Genomic DNA, 16,799 nt, shown 5'->3' on the forward strand with positions numbered 1-16,799 from the left:
ATCTGTTGGAACTAATATTGCAAGATTGAACTGATTAAAGGGCGAACACGAAATTATTGCGACACCGAAAATGTCATGCCAATTTTCTTCTAATGTTCAGAATCAAACCAAAATTTTAGGGTAGTTTTATACATATATTTACTTCAAAAATCAAAAGAAAAGTTAATCGATGGAGCCTTGAGTGTAAAATTGAACGTATTTTCGCTTGATGCCCTCCATCAAAGTATTTACAGTGTCATCGAGTACCAGTTTCTCAGTTTTTTTTCCATTTTCTTAACATGTCCTTCTCGTCTTTGACTGTCTTCTTGCTCTTCCGAAGTTCCCGCTTCATTATTGCCCAGTACTGCTCCACCGGGCGCAGCTCCGGACAGTTTGGCGGGTTCATGTCCTTTGGAACAAAATGGACAGAATTGGCCTCATACCACTCCTGGACACTTTTAGAATAGTGGCATGATGTCGTGCTGCTGCAAGAACGGCAAAAAGCGCTTCTCAAGGCACTCAGATTTGTAGATCTCGCCATATACTATGCCCTTTGTCACGAAAGGCTCACTCCTCAGTCCGCAAGAGCAGATGGCCTGCCAAACGAGATATTTGGAGGCGAGCTTTGACATTTTCTTCTTCTTGAATTTGTCGTCCACATCGAACTTGCTCTTGCCGGTGAAAAACTCCAACCCCGGAAAATCGGCTTTTATATACGTTTCGTCGTCCATCACACAGCAGCCATATTTTGTCAGCATCTTCTCGTAGAACTTCCGTGCCCGAGTTTAAGCCGTCGATTGTTGCCGCTCATTGCGGTTTGGGAAGTTCTGTACCTTGTATGTATGTAGTCCATCTCTCTTCTTTGCATTCTCGACGTAGCTCTGCGACATGCTGATCTTTTTAGCCAAATCACGGCTTGAGACGTTGGGATTTGCTTTAATCATCCGCTTCACCTTTCCCTCCGTCTTTTTGTTCTCCGGTTCCGGTTTTCTTCCAGCTCCTTTGCCGTGGTCCAACGTCAACCGCTCCTGGAACCGCTTCAACACTCTGGAGACGGTTGAATGGTGAATGTTCAACATGTTTCCAGGTCAGGAAATTCCAAGTGTTTGGAAAGAATTAGTTCTCTCGACTCGCGTTGGTTCACCTCCATTTTCGTTGAATCGGAAAACACGACTTCGAGTTTGACAGCATGTGGACAATACACATCAATGAGAAAGTGTGCAAAATTTGGTTGATTTTTACCCAATGGTAAAAAAGTTATGCCCTATTGAATGTGTCGCAATAATTTCGTGTTCGCCCTTTAAAATGATAAATTGAAAATATCTATGACATTTTTAAAACGAGGGTTCTCGCCTGGTCCTCCATCTAGATTAATTATGATTACTGGTTTGATAATTCCTCGATGCCGAATAATATCGAATTCAAAAAGCTTGCACACCTTTTTAAAAATGAGCCCATGAGAAAATACGTTCGGAGATCAGCCGGAATAAACTTATGTTCAGCTGCCAAGACAAAATCATGGTTCGGTAGATTAAGGCGATATTCGAAAAGCATTAATCGGTGCTTGTTTACTGCCCATTACAACACGTACATCATCATTTTGGCTCAAGAAACACACCTCTTTCGGTCCCAGAATCGAAGCTAGCTGCTCAAGCATATAAGAGCGCGTAAATTTATTAAGGAATAAAAATGAAATTTAGTTACGTAACGATCACGCCTACCCCCACTCCCCCCTATGACACTTTAAGCAACGAACTACTCGTGTTACGTAATTTGAGCACGACGCCTTATAGCAAAATATGGTGGACATTCCGATTTTAGGGTGGTCCGAAAAATCTTTTTTTTCCATTTTGACGTAGAACTACGTCTTTCAGGAAGGGTGCCAAATCAGAAAACAGGTCACGTTTTTATGAAATAAAGTTAACGTTAATAACTATTTTCACGATGAACAAATTCTCATGATTTGCATACCAATCGAATCGGAAATTCTCTAGATTTGTTTGATATGCTATGCATTACAATTCGCTAATCTCTAAACGGTTTAAATTCATGAACACTGGAAGAACTTCCTTTTTTCCTATACATTTGATCTGCCGATTTGTGTTCTAAGCCAACCCGTATTTCGAATGCTTATAACTCGAATATTCCTTAACAGATCGGAAAGATGTTTGCATCAATTGATAGGAAATATTTCTACGCGTTTATCACAATTAATAAAATATTATTTTTCATCAAAATGAACAATTGAATAACTGTTAAATGTCAAGCGTTATCTTAATGCCCTAACTGCCAAGTTTTGATTGGCCTGATTTACGATTTCCCCAACACAGACTTCAAAATCGATGTACCTGTGTTCTGCAAATATACATGCAAGTCGGGGGTATTTTTGTTCCCACCGAGCTGTGTTTCCCTAACACGGACTTCAAAAGCAATATGCCTGGGGGAATCCGCTTTGTCAAAACATGCAAGTCGGGGGATGTTTTTTTCCCACTGAGCTGTGTTTCCCTAACACGGACTTGAAAATTAATGTGCCTGGGGGAATCCACTTTGCAAATACGTGCAAGTCGGGGGTATTCGCTTGTCGCTGTGCAGACCGGAATATGTTCCCCTAAAACGTACGTTTAAACTGAGAAGCCTGGGAAAATCGTCATTACTAGAGGTGAATGAACTTTCGCGGCTCGAGAGCTACGTGAACATGAGATGTGCAATAATTTCAGAGGGAAATGTAAAATACAATGATCGTTTGACAATTCTTCCGTTCACATATTTTGGTAGTCCTAGGCATCAATCATATCAAACGTAAAAGGACGTTCATCAAATTTATTTGTAACGAAGAAAATAATATAGTACAAAAAATTCGATGCATTCTAAAATAATATTCGAAGTGGTAAACAAGTGGATTGCATAATATAATTGCGTAGTTCTACGTCGAAAATATGCGCTCGTGTCCTAGATACAACGTCTTACATTTTTTTCCAAAAATGACTTTTTTTAAAAACTCATAACTTAGAACCACTAAGCCGATTCAGATGGTCGACTTTACAAATTAAAGTCTTCGTTCGATATTCCTATGCTACTAGACTTGATCTTTACAAATAATATTCCTTTTTTTTTTTGTTGCAAGCGTAACTTTTTTTCAAAAAAGACTAGCTCATTGACTTCAATTTAATATGTTGATTGTCTGACCCGATTTAGATTTAGTAATTCAAATGTTTTAAATTTAAAAAAAAATCCCGCCAAAAGTGTTGAAAGTCACTATAATACAGACAAAAAAAAAATTGAAAAAAACGTCATTTTTGGAAAGAATTAGGAAATTTTATTACGAAAAATTAGTTTTTAGACCAGCAGTTAACTTTAAAAAATCATACTTCAAAAATGAAAAAGAGCTTTCAAGAAAAAATGTTAAAAAATATAGCACCCCTGGTCCCGAGACCATGAAAACCAAAAAAAATCAAATACAAGATCAAAATCCAAAATTTTCACAAGTATTATATTTTTCCAAGAAACACTAGCAAATTGGCTTTAATTTCATGTATCGATCATCTAAATCGGTCCAGTATTTCAAAAGCTATGATTTATATATGAGTCATTTTTAGGAAAAAGAGGAAAAAGTTTATCGTACCACCCTAAAATGTAAATGCACACCCTGGACATAAAAAAAATAACAAAATACGGGTCTAATATTTTGCGATAAAGAATAAATCTACCACTTTTCACGAAAATCTGAGAACCACTATATCGGGTTGGCATGGAATGACTGTATTAGAACATTGTTTCGAAAGCCCTAAGCCCATCCACAGCAAAGCCAAATCGAATGGTTTTCGACGAAACGAAAACAAATTGTTCCATTGTAAAGGAATCTGAGATGGGCGAAATGCAACGGTAGTGGGCTTCTATACGGACTTGTGATCAATACCTGAAACTAAGACTAACAGGAGAGGCTGATCGTAACAGAATCATGAGAATCATGTGTTGTGAATTCCAAAAACTCGAACATTGCGTTATGAAAAAGATATAAAGTTTCACTTTCATACTAATTAAATGATTAATTTTATATGAATAATGGACAAATTCGATAATAAACATTATCCAGTCATTTGGATCACGTAGAATTAAGTTGTCAATTTCAAGCAGTCGCCATAAAATTCACAGGATGGATATTGAAATCTGTTAAAAGAAATAAAATAAACAAAAGACAGATAATGCGTTGGAAGGAGATAAAACACAGTTTTTTAACACAATTATATTCTAGAACATTTACGAGAAAGAAGATAACTCGAATATCATTTATATGAATAGAATGTTTACCCGAATGGTAATCAATCCGGAATGAGAAAAAAAAAATGAAATTAAAATTAAAAGTATGTCAAAACCTCTGTTAATTAATTAAAATCGGTTGAACACCATCGACAGAGAAGCTCATTTATCAAAGGAGAAATATTTTTTGTAATTATGTAACGCCACAATTATTAAAATTATTTGTAAAGCCTAAAATTGTCTTTTCTATGTTTTTTTTTCTTTAGTGTATAAGTCCATTTTGTTAAGTAAAATATGGTTCGTTTTATTGTCGTTAAATTAAGATTTGTTTTGCCATAAAATAATTGTGCAACCTACTAACCCACACCTTTGAGGAGTAAACCACTGGGGAGCATCGAGTGACAGCGAGAGATCCGGAAAGTTTAGACCATCAAGAAGGAGGTCTCTCTCTCTCTCTCTCTCTTTGATTAAGGAGGGCTGCATTGATACTAATTCACGTTTTTTGAAAATAAAAAAAAAACCGAACGATTCAACTATCAGTCTGTCCCAGAACCAGCGCGCATTGGAAAAGGCAAATTTAGGTTTCCGTTCGAGAAGTTGAAGGGTCCTCTCGAGGTTGGTAGCCGTCCCTGAGATATTATTTAATAAAGAGGTGAGCTAAGCTGGGCGGGTTTTGCTTAGCCGCAGGATACTTTCAATTATTCAATTGAGATATGTAGGTTTGTTTAATCATTCACTGAAGCGCCATTTTTATCATAAGTTTATTTTCCCGTAATCTAATTATATCTGAGGGGGGCCAAACTCCCCATTTAACGAGGGTAAGAAAGCGGGGAGACCTGCTGGAGTGACGCAATCCGAGTCGGCCGCTGACCCGCTGTCAGAACCGGCGGCCTCTCGCAAGCAAACATGTGTTCCACCAATTACCCGGTTGGTTTGAATAATAGGAGATGATCCTATAGTTAGGTTCGACCGAGCGCTAGCAAGCGTCGAACGGCATACGTCTGCGTGGTAATTATTTGCATTGAAATATGAATAATATTGGATTGGGGAAAATGAATGAGTTTGTGAGGGGTGAGGAGTGCGTGTATACTTTGGAATACGTATACATGTTTGGGTATCATCACTCTTTATACCAAACGCATGAAAAGGAAAGTAAAAAATTGTTCATTCTGAGAGTATGCATAGCATTATGTGTTTTTGATACAACTTTCAATGAAGTTCGTCTCTAATTCACTCTCAACTTTGATCGATCGGCTAAAAAAACCTGCTGAACGTATCAATATGAAACTTTAACATGTATTTTTGAGATACACTAGGCTTAAAATTAGCCTGCCAACACTAGAACATACTGCAGTATTTGCCAAATTACAGATTATTTTCTAAAACACTTCAAAAATCCTGTTTATATAACTTTTTTGAAAACGATACGAAAAATTTAAATATTTTTTCCAGCAAAGCAATGAATTAACCTTGTACAGAATTAATTGAACTGTCATTCGATTTGTGGTGTGATCATTATTTATTGAATTATTCATCATCAAAGACGAAGAGGAAATTTTTCATCCAAACAGAAATATCTCTGTATGTAAAGGTTCTATTAATTGAATTTGCTATTGCAATAAAATTTTTAGTCCACAAATATTTGGAAATCAAAAAAAAATATGATTTTTTTTTCTTCTAGATATTGTTTTCCATTACACCTACACACACAAGATAAAAGTATGTCCGTAAAATGTTCTAATACTTGAAATAGAGCTTCAAAATTATGTACATCCCATCTTTATGCGTCGATTTTTCGGGTTCGATTCCCGTTCTGGTCGGGAAATTTTTTGTCAAAGAATTTTCTTCCGACTTACACTGTGGTCACGCGTATTCTATTGCTTGCCACTCATAATGCATTAAAGGCGTGTTATTTGGCATAGTAATCTCAACTAAGTACTAATGAAAAAATGACGCAAGTAATACTACGTTGAGACGGCGAAGTTCCTCTAGGAACGTTAATGCCATTTAAGAAGAAGAAGAACTATGTGTTCTTGCTCATGTTTTACTGAAGTTTGAGTCGATTTCTTGCCTCTTTTTCGCTAATCAGAGGCTTAGCTATATATTTTGTTTCTGTATTTTATACCAATTGAACTTCAAAAATAATAATAATTGGATGTTTTCAATAAAACACTCAACTAATGAACACGCATTCATGTTTGACCATAATTTTATCTTAAATAGAATATTTAACGGAATATTTTGAACTTTACACAGAAACATAATTCTGACGATGGATTATAACAAGTAATAAAAAAATATTATACGGTCTATTTTTATTTATTTGTTAGAACTGAACCCCTTCTTTCGTTTGTTGAAGAATTTCCTCCGTGGTAATAAGGTAGTAGTTGGGATTGACTCCTCTGTTATCGTTGTATCTTCACTGTCATAAATCGACACATCGTTTCCTTGATACTGCACAGAATCATCGTAATCCTGCAAGGGATCAACCTGTCCGCTTATTACATTGAATGAGACTGATGGCCCAGCAATTTTACACTTGTCATAGATCTTGGCGCACTCTGCAAATGTTTCTCCAGTTAGATCGCCAACCGCTCGATACCGCCGGAAGATATCCACTCCGAACATATTCATCGCCATCTTCATCAACGGATCACGCCGCGTTCGTACATCCACTTCACACACAAATCGTTTTCTGCAATCCCTAGAGTGAACGCCAAGAAAGCTGAACCCCAGGTCTGTCACCATGTCGGTCCAAAACAACTGCGAGTCGGTGTGATCCACGGATCGTTTCGTCCGAGGATATTCATTATCAATGCCGGCGCGATCCCAATGATGGTGACCGAATATGGGGGGTGGAGGGGATTCTCTGATGATGATCGGCGCACATCCACCCGTCTTGTGTCCAAACCCTCTGAAGAACGCCCAAATGACGAACACACCAAGCAGAATTGACCCTTTCACTATTGCCAGTACGAAAAGGGCTATTCCCCAGCCCCATCCCCAACCCCATCCGTATGGCCACCCTGAAATTATGTCACTTAAATTAATTCTGTTATTGTAATTAGAACATCGTAAGCTTACATCTCTCTGGTCGTACAATGGTTTGTCTCGGCTCGACATTCGGGTTAGTTTTCCTAGCAACGGTTTGAACTGATTTTTCCGACATAACGACATTCGCAAGAACCAAAACGACGACCACAACCAACACTAGTCGATTAATCATTCCGATGTAAAAACGCTCACTGGAGACAGCTTACTAAACCGGTAGGAAATAGATCACAATGGTATTTATATGAGGAAGTTCCGGCGGCGTCGGCGCTAATTGATGCTAACGAATTGGATTACCTCATATGGTAAAACGTAATTCGTCGTGCGCTATATATTTGGAAAAGTGACCAAATAACTCTTTTAGTGCAACTTTCATCGATCCAAGCAATATGTCCAGTAGACTTTGGTCTCAACTTGTTCGCACGCTGATGATCCTCGTTCTGTACCATGTGATCTGTATCAGTGGGAACTTGGTTCAAAGGTCACCCGCCGTGTTGGATGCTAGCAGTCGGAGCTCGGCGTCTTATTACGCCGAGATGTGTGAGTAGTTTGAAACCGAGAGACCAAAAAGTACACATTTACAGGATGTTATCCGCAGGGTATCGCACGTGGCAGTTTCCGCTTATAATCGGCGTCAAATGGATTGCAATTTTGGCGTTTCTTTTCTTCAGCTTTGGTACAACTGCAATTCAAGGACTGGGATATCATCGGTCCGAGCCGGAAAGTCAACAGCCACTTGTGATCGATGGCAACGTTGAAAGCTACGGGTAATTAGGGTTGCAGCATAGGAGAAAAATCGATTATTGTTTTTGTTTGTGCTCTTTCGTTACAGGAATCCTTGGTTTCAATCGTGGGGGAAATAGTTTGTAAACATATGGAACGATTTCAAGACTGGTTGTACCAATACCCTCCTAATTTATTGTCTTTTTTAATAAACATACCAAAAAACTCAAATTAAAAGAAGGCATTTTATGAGAAAATGAGAAAAGTTATAAACCAAATAATCCGATAATATAAGTTAAAATCGTCCCATAGTTTACAGTAATGGAAGTGCCGCTCAGCCAACTCATGTATCATCGATTCGTTAATTTGGAGTCTGGGCAATATCTGGGCAAACTCTAACAAAAAAGTTTTCAAAAAGTTTTGCAACATGCAATCGATTCATTGTCACGTTGCGAGATCATACCCAGGTAACCAGAAAGCACATAGAAATGGTCTTAACTCAGCACTGTATCCATATATAGAATACTGAATAAAGGCTTATCAAGCGCTATAAACCAATATAGGGTGAATATAATGCTAAAAAGGCGAAATATAGGGCTTTTTAATGCTTAAGTTACAGCTTTAAATAAGCGTTACTGAAGCTTACTATCTGAAAACATCACTTGTGATGGCTTAAATAAGCATCATTCATGCTTCCATAAAAACGTCAAGATGTTTTTCTTCCGTTTTTTCTAGGAAAAAGCCATTGAAATCATTCGACAGAAAACAAAAAAAATCATATACATTTCATGGGCCCACCCACACAACACAGATTTATTACAGATTATTGTTGTTGTTGTAGTTGTTATTGAGGTTATAACAGTATTCTTCTTTATTTAGATCTACGGCACACTGTTTGGAATGAGAAATAATTATTATATTAAAATTACCTTATGAGATTCGAACCGGGGTACTTTTCTGCAACATGTGTGTTTCTCTGTTGTGCATTTGCTATCTGGACCACTGTTGATATAGATGAATGAGTTGAAAATAGTCATATTAAAACAACCGCTCAGGTACCTGCTCAAAAATATCATGTATGAGCGGGTTTTACTGGCCGGCTTGGAAGCATATTGGCTTAAAATATCCATGTTATGTTTATTTTGAGACAAACGCTTGCATCCGGATATCTAATGCTGATTGCATGAATGTTTTATCCTAATGCTTATAAGCATTATATGATAGCACTAAGTGCGTATATACGGCTTTCATTAATGCTTATTTTCATATGTTTTATCTTAATGCTTGTAAGCATTATATGGTAGCATTAAATGCGCATATAGGACTTTCATTAATGCTTATTTTCATTAATGTTTATATGCAATAATAATGCCCTATAAGGCCTGAAAGGCCTATAAGCATCAAAAAAGCAGATATACTGCCATTTGGCATTAGAGATGCTGAATTAGTGCTACAATAGAGCTTAAAGTTAATGCTTATGATTACCTGGGTATCTTTGATTCTCTGCTCGTATATCTTCCGTTGTTCCGTCAATTATCAACTCGAACGCATCAATTGCCGTCGACGGCGGTTTCCCATACACGAATTTAATGCCAACTCGACTGGCCGTTGGCAGCATCATCTCAGATAGTAGTGAAACGTTGTGGGTGTAAAGACATGGGTCGTTAAAGCAACTTGTAATTTCAAATTAGTACTTGAAATATTCGAAAAAGAATTAGACTATTTTTTGGAAAAAGCCATAAAAATTTTCTCATTTTTTTACAAAAAAAAATAATTTGAAAACTGTGATACTTACAATATTCTGGTCGAAGCATAAAATGTAGGAAATTGTTTAAATTTTCACAAAAAAATATCAAAATTTTATTGGGAAAAAAAAATCGCTGAAAAAAAAATTGCTTGAAAATTAAAATTCATTTTTCTCAAAAACGTTTTTTTAAATACCCACAAAAATATATATGAATAGCGCTTACAATTTTCAACAAGTCGTCCATACATCGAAAGATGGGCACTTTACAGGGAAATTATTTTCCAACAACAAGTTTTTCACGTTTTCTTTGAAAAAATTACAACTGATCCTAATTTTGTTCAAAGTCAAGATATAGTGTATTCGACAAAGTCTTATTAAAATATGAGCAACGTGCTATCTTTTATAGTTTTTAGAATATAAGCCTTTTGTGTATGAAGACTCCTGAAAAAAAAATTACTTGTATCATTTTTGAGTGTGAATTCTCATGTTTGATATGTTTCTAAAAAGAAAAAAAAGTTAGCAGAGCATGTGAATTGCGATAATTTATACATAAAAATGTTACGAATGAAACATTAATAGTATTTTTTCGAAGAAAAACATGTTGTTGTTCGAAAAACTTTTTCCATGTAAAAATGCCCGTCTTCCGATGTATGGGTGACTTGTTGGAAATTCTAAGGACTATTTATATATATTTTTTCAGAATTTTAAAAACACATGTTTTCGAGAAAAATGAATTTTAATTTTCAAAATATTTTTTTCTCTATTAAATATTCTTCCAATTTTTTTTTGATATTTGATGTTTGATTGGCATGTGTACATCATTCTGACAGCTGTCACTCGTTCTGCGTTAAATTTGATTTGACATTTACTGATAGATACAAATTGCGCAGTTTTTTTCACAAAAATCACGAAAATCACATCCATGTTACGGTCTACATAACACATGTTACGTCTGATAAAACGTACAATGCGTGACAATGGTTTGTGCGTTTCATAGGCCGGTGTAATCATTATACCGTTTTGTCAGCACTAAATATCGGTCGTAACGTAACAGTTAATGATAACCGCTATCGAACTACAACCATCTACTTTTTTGTACCACAATTGAGTGTCCTTAATGTGAAGGAGTTGATTTTTCAACAAGACTGTGTTACATGCCACACGACGCGTGCCCCAATTGACAGAAACGTTCGGTGAACAAATAATTTCACGTAACTGTACCTCGATTATCCGGAGTATTAATTTTTTTTCACTCCGGATAATCGAATCCTCCGGATAATCGAGTCAAAACATTTTTTTTCTTTATTTGTTTTTTTTTTGCATATATTTTTTGTTTTTTGAAAATAAAAGAGGAATTTGATTTTTGATTCATCCCCTTAAAGTCAGAAAACACCTTTCTCACACGAAAAAAATTAATTTATCCAGATTCTCTCAGGAGATGATAGACGATCATATTTGATGAAAAAAATCCTCCTACGCATATGTTCGAATTTCAAGAATGACAGAGTTACAGAACTTTTTTTTTGTTTCGGACTCTGTTGTTTCAAACTGGCTGTACTTTAAAAAGTACGCTACGGTAGACAATTCTGATGCTTTCATTTGAAAAATGAGAAAATTTAGTATAGGGTATAGTAGTGGAACAACTAAATTAGTGAATTTTAATAACATTTTGGAAGTGAAACACTTAAAAGTTAATAATTTTTAATGTGTTATTATTAATTCTATCCTAAAAATTTATATTGAACTAGATTGTTTCTATAAATTAAAATGAAGTTCTTTAACCGCTCCACAATTTGTTCTTTGACGCACAACTTCTATCTTTCTTAATTTGGCTGCAATATCGATATAAAAAATTCCTGGTGAAAATTCAAGCAAGATCTTCAAAAATCACGATTTTTACCCCACTGTACATGTAATAGCCACTTAAACTTCACCTTAACGTTGAAAGGTTACATTTATTCGTGAAATAAGCCATATTAGAAATATAAAAAAAATATTTTTTTCCAAACTGAATATAATCGAGTCCAAAATTGTATATAATCGAAACACATATAATTTGAGTCCGACCTGTACTGTATTCTATTAGTCGAATCATTTTATTTGATACCAATATTGAGGGGATTGCAAAAAATACATCGACCATTTTGTGGCGGCGACCTTTTCGAATTTATGTTGTTCATAGTGTAGTGTATTCTCCAAATCAAGCCATTCAGCTATTTTTTTTTGCGGCGGCCAAATTGAATTTTTTAAGATCATGGAATACGCAGTTTTATAATGACAGTAGAATTAAATGTATGTTCCAAATTTCAGATCAATCATTCAACAGGAACGGGGCCAATTTTCCATTAATGTGGGACAACCCAACAAACATTCAAACATACATAGAAACAGGTCAAGCTGAATGAAACCATTCAAAAAGTAATTAGTTGTTTGGGCACTGCGGCCATCTTGAAATTGGATTTTTCATTATCTGCTATGTTCTACTAGTCGAGAACTTTCTTTTGATACATTTTGGGCCTTTTTCATAAATAACTATGTTCTACTAGTCAAGCCTTTTCATTTGATACCCATATTGATGGGGTTCTGAGAAAATATGTAATCCGCCATTTTGTAGTGGTCGCCATCTTGGATTTGCATTTTTCATAAATAACTGCTACTAGTTCTACTAGTCAAGCCCTTTCTTTTGATACCCATATTATACTTATGACAGACATACAGCTGTACTTGCGTTGTACTTCGAAAATTGTATGTCTGTCACCATGTACAGCGCTAGAACCATGCAAGCAACTCGGTACAATCGCTGTACCTGTACCGACCTATTTTACCGCTGTACATGGCTACAGTTGTACTGTGCGCAGCGCCATAGACGGTTAGTGGTGGGTAGCATGAACAAAACGAATCAAAACATTTGGTATACATTCTTTTCATTGACTTTCTCTTGAGTTAATAACTTAGATTGGAAACATATTTGTTGTGTTCGATAGTTTAAAGGGTGTGTCACATCAAATTGCATCACGGAAAAAACGGTGTAGAAATTTAATTTTTAGGAATTATATCTTCAGCTTTCGCTTTAAAATCAGATAAGAGTGTATAGATCACGTTGGCCATGCTTCACTGTCAATTTTTCGTGAATTTGGAAAAATGTCGTCAAACGAAAAAGAGCGTCGTGAATTAATCTTGTGCACTCATTTCGAGAATCGGGAGTTGTCACATCGGGACATCGGTAAGATGCTGGGAATCGTCCAATCCACGGTCAGCAGAGTACTAAAACGATACTTCGAGAACCTAACCATCGACCGGAAGGTGAAGAACGGCAAAAATGGATGCTCCGTCAGTGAAAAAGATCACAAGCGCGTAGTTGAGCAGTTTAGACATGATCGAGAAGTTCAGTCCGGGATGTCGCCAATAAGCTGAATTTGTCAAGTTCATTCGTCCAACGGACCAAGCAGCGGGAGGGCCTGCGTACATACAAGGTTCAGAAGGCTCCTAACCGCGACGAAAGGCAAAACATGGTGGGGAAGACGCGAGCCCGGAAGCTGTACACCGAAATGCTGACGAAGCCGCATTGCCTGGTAATGGACGACGAAACCTACTTCAAAGCGGACTTTCGTCAGCTGCCGGGCCTGTTGTTCTTCTCCGCAGAGGACAAATTGAGCGTTCCGGAGGAGATTCGCAAGCAGAAACTATCCAAGTTTGCCAAAATGTACATGGTGTGGCAAGCGATCTGCTCTTGTGGAAAGCGGAGCGCCCCCTTCGTGATGACCGTCACGGTAAACGGGCAGGTTTACCTTAAGGAGTGCCTACAGAAGCGCTTACTACCACTATTGAAGCAGTACGAGGGCCCGACCATCTTCTGGCCGGATCTCGCTTCGTGCCACTATTCAAAGGACGTGTTGGAGTGGTACGAAGCCAACGGGGTCACCTTCGTGCCAAAGGAAATGGACCCGCCCAACGCGCCGGAGCTTCGCCCAATAGAGAAATATTGGGCGATTATGAAGCAGGCCCTCCGGAAGAACCCAAAAGTTGTCAAATCAGAGGCGGACTTCAAGAAAAAATGGATTTCTGTTCAAAAGAAAACTACAACCTGACGTTGTACAGAACCTTATGGACGGGGTAAAGAGGAAGGTACTAGCATACGGGCTTGGGCTCGAAGTATGAAAAATGGAAAATGCCAAAAGTTGTTTAATAGTTTTTATTTTACTGTCTAAAATTTTCAAAAGGATCGGTCTACTGGGCGAATTTCTACAGCGTTTTTTCCGTGATGCAATTTGATGTGACACACCCTTTAGACGCTAAATAAAAACCTTTTTCATTGAAATATTGGTAAAAATACAATGCAATAAATTCAAACTTCTGATTGTCAGTCTGACATGCGGTACAATGTACAACCAAAGTATGTGTGTCATGCTATCGTGGTACCTGTACAACGCTGTACACGTACAGCGCTAGTACAGTTGTATGTCTGTCCATGGTATTAGCTATTCAATATAGAATTATTATACAAATTATTCAAAATTTCCGAAAATCAAAAATAAAATACTCCTGATCATCGAGTCTAAAATTCCGGATAATCGAATCCCGGATAATCGAGTCTCCGGATAATCGAGTCCGACCTGTATACCCATCAGAGAGTCTACAAGATCATGCGATTTTACACCGTTGGACTGTTCTTGTGGGGTTATGTGAAGTTTCCGGTCTACACCAAGAAGCCGCAGAGTATTCCATTGCTGCCAGAGTTATCAAATTGAACTTCCAAATTAGACTTCCTCCGAACCAGCCGAGGTAGTTCCGGAAATAATATTCAAATAAAAATGCCAAAGAATTATCTTTCGAAAAAAACCAAGTTCATGATAATTAAAACTATTTATCTATGTTTTATTTCAATTCGTAGTGCTATGTCTTCGATAGGTAGTATTCCCCTCAAGATACGTTACATACATAAAACTCACAAAGTTCCCATAATCCTCATGGCTTAAGGAGACGCTAAGTGCTTCTCATTTTTCGTTACTACTTTGAGTTATGCAGTTCAATTGCTATATCTATCCCTCAGTTTCCTATTTCTTACCGGACTGCTCAATGTTATAGTCTTCATTTTGAGACATTTCACTAGCCTCCGTCATATATTAAATGTCCTTTTTTTCATACGATTTCCAGATGAAGGATTTGTTTTTTATGAATGAATAATAATGTAATTTTGTGAATGGATCCTTTTGAGGATAACGATGAAAGGAAACTAGCACAAATCAGAGGATTGGTTGATCCATTGATCAATGTTTTTCACAAGCGATAACAAAAAAGTGTTGGTCGCACGGAAGCGGAATTCAGTTTTCTCAACAGGAGAAAGTCAAATGAACAGAGACCCAATTAGCAAGTGGCAGTTATCGAAGTTGATCACAAAACAGGCACCTGCTTAGTGTGTATAAATAGACACACCATATCGCGTTTCCACCTTTTCACGATGATAGATCCGAAGTGGATCACATTGATTGCGATCGCCAATCCATCAATCGCTGGAGCGGCATCCGAGCTCGCAGCTCGACAATCTCCCCAATCGCCATATTTTGACGCAGGTAAAGTGTTTCCCAAAAATTATTCCTTAATATTCCCAGCACGAAAGTGACATGTTACTTATTCTGCAGCGGTTTACCCTCATGCTTGGGGCTGGGCGATTGCTGGATTTGTGCTGGCCGTTTTGAAGGGAGCTTTCCTGGTTGGTGCCTTCGTAGTGTGGGCTTCCTACGAGCAGGGATTCGTGAGACGAACCCCCAGAGCCAGGTATATCAATGGACTTGATTACTGGACTTCGCTAGTGTTGGACTTTTTGGGTAGCGATGGGACGGACCAGTGTCATGAACAAGCGGTTTGCGAGGCGAATGCTTATCTCAAGAGATATTCTTTGTTAAAAATCATTTCATACAGTACCAGCGAAAAACTAGACACGGGAATTGATTGCGCTAAAATGGAGGTGAAAAATAACTGTTCAGTAACTTTAGGTGAACTCGTATTGAGAAAACTAGGTTACCTAAGAAATTATGCGAATTTCACTAACGGAATTACATGAAAAAAAAATATTTCGAAAAATAAAATTATTTCTGCTACAATTACCGTTCAGTTGTTTTATTGTGATCACTTCACTATTGAAGTATTGAAGAACCAGTTTTTTTATTTTTTATTCTTTATTATAGAGACTTTCAGCCGTAGGCTGGATCAATAACCAGTGTTTATTCATGATTCGTTGATGGAATTAATTTCTTTGTATTTCTTTGCTCCCAATCTTTATTTATGTCAAACGCACAATGCTAATATTGAACAATTACCACATTGCACAATATTGTAAAAGGTATTACAATAGGGACGCTACAAAAGTAGACCGATAGGGAGCAAACGACGCCATATTTTTCCCGCTCTCTTGACATTTCCCTCAGTAAGATTTGCCATTTCATAATGGAAAGATATATGATCCAACAACGAGTCGAGATTCTTAAAATTTACCACCGAAATTCGGAGTCAATGGACTCAACTTTAAGAGCGCTTTCATCGAAAAATCATTTTCAGCGATGAGGCTCATTTTTGGCCGGATGGCTTCATCGATAAGCAAAATATGTGTTATTGGTCAGGCAGCAATCCACACGTACTCCATTAGCCACCATTGCATCCCGAAAAAATTATCGTTTGGTACGGTTTATGGTCCGGCGGCGTCATTGGGCCGTACTCCTTCTGTGATGATCAAGACCGGCACGTTACTGTGAATGGGAATCGCTACCACTCAATGATACCGAATATTTTTGGCCCGAATTGGATGATATGAAGTTGGACAATATGTAGTTTCAACAGGACAGCGCCACAAGCCACAAAGCGAATTTAACAATCGTTTTATTGAAAACCAAGTTTGGTGAGCGTGTTATCTAACGAAATGGCCCAGACAATTGGCCGCCGGTCATGCGATTTGACGCCGTTAGACTATTTCCTGTGGGACAACGCCAAGTCTATGGTCTATGCCAACAAGCCAGCGACGATGGATGAACTTCGTACGAATATCGAA

The 16,799-nt window shown here is 37.5% G+C and overlaps 3 protein-coding genes across 3 annotated transcripts; 2 read left to right on the forward strand and 1 right to left on the reverse strand.

Annotated features, from left to right (window-relative positions):
• Positions 1–6,555: 6,555 nt before the first annotated feature.
• Positions 6,556–7,462, reverse strand: LOC129767112 (uncharacterized). The gene is made up of 2 exons (XM_055767732.1): positions 7,321–7,462; positions 6,556–7,262 (listed from the first exon to the last, which is right to left on the reverse strand). The coding sequence occupies exons 1-2, from the start codon at positions 7,460–7,462 to the stop codon at positions 6,556–6,558; spliced, it is 849 nt and encodes a 282-aa protein (XP_055623707.1).
• Positions 7,463–7,564: 102 nt separating this feature from the next.
• On the forward strand, positions 7,565–8,199 carry LOC129767113 (uncharacterized). Its single transcript, XM_055767733.1, has 4 exons — positions 7,565–7,599; positions 7,652–7,827; positions 7,886–8,054; positions 8,120–8,199. Exons 1-4 carry the CDS (start codon positions 7,565–7,567, stop codon positions 8,148–8,150), a joined length of 411 nt encoding a protein of 136 aa, XP_055623708.1. The 3' UTR covers positions 8,151–8,199.
• A 7,016-nt stretch (positions 8,200–15,215) lies between these two features.
• Positions 15,216–15,818, forward strand: LOC129767114 (uncharacterized). The gene is made up of 2 exons (XM_055767734.1): positions 15,216–15,327; positions 15,397–15,818. Exons 1-2 carry the CDS (start codon positions 15,216–15,218, stop codon positions 15,816–15,818), a joined length of 534 nt encoding a protein of 177 aa, XP_055623709.1.
• Positions 15,819–16,799: the final 981 nt, after the last annotated feature.

This window comes from Toxorhynchites rutilus, chromosome 2, assembly GCF_029784135.1.
Source record: "Toxorhynchites rutilus septentrionalis strain SRP chromosome 2, ASM2978413v1, whole genome shotgun sequence".
NCBI lineage: Eukaryota > Metazoa > Arthropoda > Insecta > Diptera > Culicidae > Toxorhynchites > Toxorhynchites rutilus.